The sequence below is a fragment of the Ahaetulla prasina genome, chromosome 4, assembly GCF_028640845.1.
Source record: "Ahaetulla prasina isolate Xishuangbanna chromosome 4, ASM2864084v1, whole genome shotgun sequence".
NCBI classification, from domain to species: domain Eukaryota; kingdom Metazoa; phylum Chordata; class Lepidosauria; order Squamata; family Colubridae; genus Ahaetulla; species Ahaetulla prasina.
In genome coordinates, this window is record NC_080542.1 from 58166878 (window position 1) to 58173789 (window position 6912).

The window sequence follows — 6912 nt, forward strand, 5'->3', positions numbered from 1 at the left end:
GGAACCTGGGGATGGTGAAAACAGCCTCTTCCCCCCACCCCTGATGCCCTCTGAAGGCCGGAAACAGCCAGTGGGATTGGAAAGCCCATTTTTCGCTCTCCCTAGGCTCCAGAGGCTTTTAGGAGGCTAGGGAGGGCGAAAATGGCCTGCTTCCTGACTTCCGATAGGCCTGGAAGGCCTGAAAATCAGCTGACCGGTGCGTTCATGCGCGCTGCAGTTGAGGTAGGGCAACGTTTGCATGCCCACCAATATGGCTCCGCGTGCCACCTGTGGCACGCATGCCATAGGTTCTGCCATCACGGGACTAGAGGTAATATGAAAGCAATTTTCCAGTATATGAGAGGTTGTGACAGAAAAAAGGGGGTTGTCTTATTTTCCAACGAACAAGATAAGAAATAACAGATACAAGTTTATCAAAGAGAGATCCAACCTAGACTTATGGAGAATTTCCTGTCAGTGAGAACAGTAAATCAGTGGAACAGCTTGCCTCCAGAAATTATAGGTGCTCCATCACTGCAGGTTTTTAAGAAGAGATTGGACATTATCCAGAATGTATAGGATGTGAGCAGGGCATTGGACTAGAAGACCTTCATGGTCCCTTCCAATTCTGTTATTCTCTTATTGTAAAATATATAAGGGCTGGGTTATTTAATTAGTAGACACTTGAATCTGTTATCAGTGTGAGGGCGAACACTTATATTTACCATTTAAGGATGTTAAGCTAGTTGTGTTGTTTTGAAACATACATGATCTTATCTGAATGTGAGTTTCAAACATAATATACCCTCACTTGTATTTTATGTTCTAGGTTAGGATAGATGAATATGATTATTCTAAACCAATTCCAGGACAGCAGAAGAAAACATTTGAGCAGCATTGGAGAAAACACACTCTCTCTTATGTAGATGTGAAGACCGGGAAGGTATAAAACATTTCCTTAATTTTAATATTTATTTAGGTGTACTATTTCTAGTAATGGGTCTTGAAAGGAATGATTAAATAAATTATTAGAAATAATAGAGAATATTGTCCTTGAAGGATTTATATGTATGTCTTGCTTTTCCTTGAGAAATTGGAGCCTTAACTATGCCTTTTCCCATCTTTCCTTTTGTTTTGTTTTTTAATATTGAGGTATCCCTGGTACAGAAGGTATAAGCCATGGGTAGTCAACCTTTTTATACCTACCACCCACTTTTGTATCTCTGTTAGTAGTAAAATTTTCTAACCGCCCACCGGTTCCACGGTAATGCGCTGTGTATGCATGACACTCGCGCATCGTGGATTGGGTTTGGAGGGGGGGCGCCGGCTACCAGCTCTGCTTGTCTGTTACAGCTGGGTGGTGTGGGGGGAGATGCGCGAGCTATTCTGGGACGAGGCTCTTTTGTTTGCGGTTGCACTATAGTGCCATTTAGTTTCACTAACGTGAACTAAACTTATGCGCGGGCGATACAAAATAGTATATTTTCAGAAATTTAAATTGTCACGGGGAATTTTCCGAAAACCTAATGAAAATGTTTTAAATAATGCTATGAAATTTTTTTAAAAAGTCAATTAAATTAAAAAAAAGGAAAGTGCTTCAGTATGGGACAAAATCCCTACCGCCCACCATGAAAGTTGGAATGCCCACTAGTGGGCGGTAGGGACCAGGTTGACTGCCACTGGTATAAGCTAAAGATTACTATGTGAACTTCCTTGCATAATTGGGACCAGGAATTAGTAACCACATAGGGCGGTGGCCCCCAACCTTTTGGGTGCCAGGGACCAATTCTATGGGCAGTTTTTCTGCAGACTGAGGAGCATGGTTTTGCACATGCACGGATGGAGCTTCGCTGACTTTCACAGCCCTGTTCTATCTGCGGCCCAGGGGTTGAGCATATGTGACATAGATAATAGAGGCCATGTCTGGGAGTGGATGGCAGCTGATTTCTTCTTTTGTATCAGATGAATACACTGATGTTGGAAGTATTTGTAATAGAATTATAAACATGAATTCTGTTTTAGGACCACAGTAGGTCAGATAGATATACAGATAGTCCTCACTTAACATGCATTCAATCAGGAACCATTCAAAGTTACAACCGGTTCAAAGTTATGGCTGTTGTAGCACCTGCTTCATACCGGGGTCAAAATTTGGGCATTTGGCAATTAGCCCACATTTATAATCACAGTGTGTGCATTCAATGCTTCCAACCCACCTATTCTTCCATGTCTCCCCCATGTCTACTTTGCAATCTGCCTTTGTCAACCCTTGCAATCCTAGCTGACTTTCATTGTCTTCTTGCTCCCACTGCTGACCCAGGATCCAGGTCCTGGGCACACCCCCAGAACATGTGGAAAGCAGCCTTGCTTGCTGAAGAAAAGTTGCTGGGCCCAGCTGGGTGGGAGATGGGACAGAGCTAGCAACTTGTATAAGGCAGGAAAAGTGGGGAGTCCTCACCTAACAATTGTATTTTTCCTTATCTAATAACTTCACTGAGATGACTGGAACTCCAATCACTAAGCAACATAGTTATGTAATGTGTCACCTAATAACTACCTTTTTAGCAACATAAATTCCAGTTCCAGTTAAGGTAATTAAATGAGGTCTACCTCTATTTCATATTGGGACTACAAACTGGATGATTTGGGGTGACAGGCCAGATCCAGCTTATAGGCCATAGGTAACCAACCCCTAGTTTGGATCATCATTATATCAAAATACTGTCATATTGTATACAATCTTGTTTTTCTAAAGTCATCAGTGTGGCTTACAATACAAATAGTCCTCACTTAACAACTATAGTTGGGCTTCAAATTTTAATTATAATTAATTGTAGTTGTTAATCAGGTCACATGCTATCACTTGATTTTACTACAATTACTATTGTCATAAAGTGAGTCACAGTAGAGTAAGAAAATCATGTAATCATAAGCTGATCCATTCTCCTGAATGGGCATTTTTGCTGGAAAACAGCAAAATAGCCCATTGGATATTGCAGTCATATGACTTAGACTCTGCAGCCAGTCGTGAATGCAAGCCAATTGCCAAGCACTCTAAGTATGATTATGTAGCTGCAGGGAGATTGGTGCAGTGATTGTAATTTTGAGGATGGGTTGTAAGTAACTTTGTTGGGTCCATTATAATTTTGGTCAATAAATGATCAGTCATTAAGTGAGGACTACCTGTACTCCTACTCTTACTTTAAATAATTTCTAATACAGAGGTACCTCAATACTCAATTGCTTCAAAATTTTGGTACGCAACACATTTTCCTGTGAAAATGTCCTAGAATTTATAGTATTTTGGTACTCAACACACTGCAAAAGGAAGTGGGAGACAGCCGCAAAGAGTGGCCAAGAAATTGACCATGCTTGGAAAGTCACTGATATAGGAAAAGGGACAGATCGGATGTCCTTTCCAGCTGAAACAAAGGGTCATGTAAGTGACATGATTTGTTTGATACTCATCCTTTTTAGTACTTGTGCCTCCCGGAACCAAGTAAGGATGAATACTGAGGGTATATATTGGGTATATTGGCAAATATTGGGTATTTGCTAGATGAGGAAATTAAAATCTAATTTAATAGGACAGGAGATTGGGATAAAAGCTTCTTTATTCATGCTACAGGAGGTTAAATAAAACCTCTTGGTCCTGCTTAGATGGTATTTATTAAAAGGACTGGTCCTAAGTGAACAGCATCTTATGTATTTCTGACGCCACACAACTAGAGATACATGTAGAAGTATCTTGATTTGGCTTCAATAGTCTCAGTGCTTACTAAGCCACTTTATATCATAGGTAAAACTTACATTGGTGTATGATCTGGAAACTGAAGGTTCACAAAAGGTTAAATAAATATGACCTGAAGTTTAAATTAAAATTTTGCTATATAAGAATTTGTATTACTTAATTACAAAAATAAAAGATACAATTTTAGCATGAATGTGGTAATATTATAGACCTGATTTCTTTCATAGAATGTTTTTCACATAAATAAATTTTAAATATTTATGGTAATATATCATAATAAATAAATGTAAGTCATAAAATTTGAATTTTAACAAGATAAATGAAAGTATTAATAATACTTTATTAATACGATGAACTTTTTTTTTAAGGTTTCACTGGATTATAGACCTGTAATAGACGAAACCCTGAATGAAGATTGTGCTACAGTTCCACCAGCCATTCGGTCTTATTAGTTATTTTGATTTGAATTTTTGTTTTTAATGCATATACAAACATACCAGGCAAATGTTATCCATTGTAGTAGATAAAAGTAGCATGTTACTTTAAACCTTTCAAAATCCAAAATCTGCTCTAATTTTTTATGCTTGATGTATGAGAAAACTGAGTTTTGAGACGTGTGCTATATATTGCAATATCAAAATGTTCTTGCATGCGAGTCAGTTTCTAATTTTCTCAAGACACTAAGAATCTGCTTATTGTTGCATACATTATTTTCATTCTCCTGTAATAAATTTCTAGTGTGTTATATTAAGAAACTATATGCATGTGATGGAAATGGGCTTTTATTGAACATAAGAGCATCATCAAGACCAGCAATGTAGAGTATCATTTAATAGACTGATTTGTGCTTACAGAAATTTATCATTGCATTGTAACTTTTAGTAACTACATGGCATTTAAAAATATAATTGCTGCAGTCATCATTATTATGGGCTTTTCTTGTTTGTTACAAGCACTGAAACTATCCTTTTCATTTTAGTGAGGTATTGAATTAAAATGAGTTTTTTTGAAAAAAATTCAAAGTCAGTAAGATAAATAAAGATAAATTGGTAACTTGTGTAAGATCTTCCATATTCCGCTTACATGCTTTGCTGGCATCCTGTCATAAAATGGGAGGGAAGAGGAGCAATAGAATGTAGAGAGTAGCGATGAGCAGGAAGAAAGGGTGACAGCTCTGACAGAAACAGAGGTGTGAGAATTAGCATGTTCAAGGACACCTGGCCTGGGGAAAGAATGTGAAACTGCACCTCTTTACCTGTTTCAGGTGTGGCTTGGTAGAAATAAAGAGCGTCCAGGTAGTTGCCTCGATAAGCTTTACATGTTTATTCAGATGAATAAAAACATGCTGCTCAAAGCAGGATGGACCCCTGAACACACTGTGACACTCATATTTATATGTTTGCTAAATTATGTACTTCATCACCCAGAAGGACTTTCAGATTTTTTCTGGGCTGAGCCCATATGTCTAAGTTAGTCACACCCCTTGCAAATCCTGTTGGGCCACAAGAAATCCACTGATCCCCCTGCAATGCTAAATCTCTGGTCAATGGCACAATGGCCTAGCAGGGAGTCACAAGCAATGAGATCAGTTTCATGTCTAGACCTGGTCAACAGTGGGAAATATGTAAGAGCAATTCACTTGCGATCTGTTGTACAGCAATTCACTTGCAATCTGTTGTAGTACAAAAGTACTGTTTTGGCTCCAGTGGTGGGTTGCTCCCAGTTCTGTCCGGTTCTATAGAACCTGTAGTAAAACCGGCGGGAGGTTCCACCCACCCACCCCAATGTCATCAAGAGGACTTCTGCGCATGCGCAAAAGCATGAGTGCTCCTGTTGCGAACCAGTAGTAAAGGTAAGTAGAATCCTGTTTCCCCCGTTGCTTTCTAAGCACTTCCAGACATGGAGGGTTAGGTGATGCCAACCATTCCTCCCAGCTCTGGTCAACAGTAGGGCAACTTGGACGAGACATGCATCCTTTCACACAACACAGGTCACTCAAAGCAAAGCACAAGCTAAGAGGTGAGAGAAAATGGGGGAAAGTAAAATGATCTTCCTTATCTAGTTGTTAGCCATCCAGGGTAGAAAAGAACTAAATACAGGCAAACAATATAAACCCTGGTCCTCCAAAATTTAGAACCTGTTGAAGAGTCAAGAAGGAAGGTACCATCAGAAAATCCCACAGCACATTTAGTGCTTTTCTGGTTCTGGGCTTCCCAAAACCGAGCACCTGTCCTGCTGTGGTTACCAAAAATATTTTGCTGGTTTCAGGTGTGGCTCAATAGAAATAAAGACAGAGTCTAGGTAACAGTAACAGAGTTGGAAGGGAATATTTGCCTCAATATGCTTTAAGCGTTTATTCAGTTGAATAAAGACGGGTCCCTCAAAGCAAACGGGAACCCTGAACACACTGACATATATTTGCCAAATTATCTGCTTTATCACCCAGAAGGACTGGCACATTCCAGTCTAGGTAAGATAGAGAAGTACAGAAATATCCACAAGAGAAATGGTCATCCTTCTCCCTTGGAGATATTCGAAGGACATTTGGTGTCTCCTATCACTTCAACCAAATGGAGTCGAGAGTCTTTCCTAGAGTCCTGAACTGAGGCAGGCCTGACATTAGGCTAGATCTGCAGTAGCGGTCAACCTGGAGAGAAGCTTCTGCTAAGAGGACCATGCAAACAGTGTCAGCTGCCACATGTGTCCTGCACTGGCTTACATCGGCCCCCACATCCGGGCCATCCACACCTCAACACCTGCCTTGCTTCACGATGGCAGTCTTGTCCAGTAAGGCCCCATGTGGCTGCTGGCCCATTTGTTCTGGCATTGGTGCAGCACCAGGGCAGGGGGCTGAGCAATGCATGGTGCTCTGGCCACTAGGCAAGGTGGGGAGTAGAGCTACCCCACACCGGCTTATCTCAGGGCCCCAGTAGCCAGGCCATCCTCACCTCATGGTCGCAGCACTAACATTTCACTCTGCCTCCTATTCCCTTGTGGTTGCAAGTGGGCTGGTGGCCACACAGGGTCTTGCTGGATGGGTTTGGAACCGCCACCACGATACGAGGCAGTTGTTGGGGCGGGATGGCCTGGCTGCGGGAGCCCTGAAATAAGCTCTTGCAGGGCGGGTGGGACACCTCACCTTGTGTCGGCATCACAAGCAACTGGATGGAATAGGTGGATGA

At 41.0% G+C, this 6912-nt stretch overlaps 1 protein-coding gene across 1 annotated transcript in view; it reads left to right on the top strand.

Moving 5' to 3' along the window:
- SDHA (succinate dehydrogenase complex flavoprotein subunit A) overlaps positions 1–4783 on the top strand; it is a 34762-nt gene extending 29979 nt beyond the window's left edge. The window contains exons 14-15 of the mRNA XM_058183787.1: positions 809–922; positions 4099–4783. Of these exons, the coding sequence (XP_058039770.1) occupies positions 809–922; positions 4099–4182 (198 nt within the window). The 3' untranslated portion in view covers positions 4183–4783. The remainder of the gene's footprint in view (positions 1–808; positions 923–4098) is intronic.
- Positions 4784–6912: the final 2129 nt, after the last annotated feature.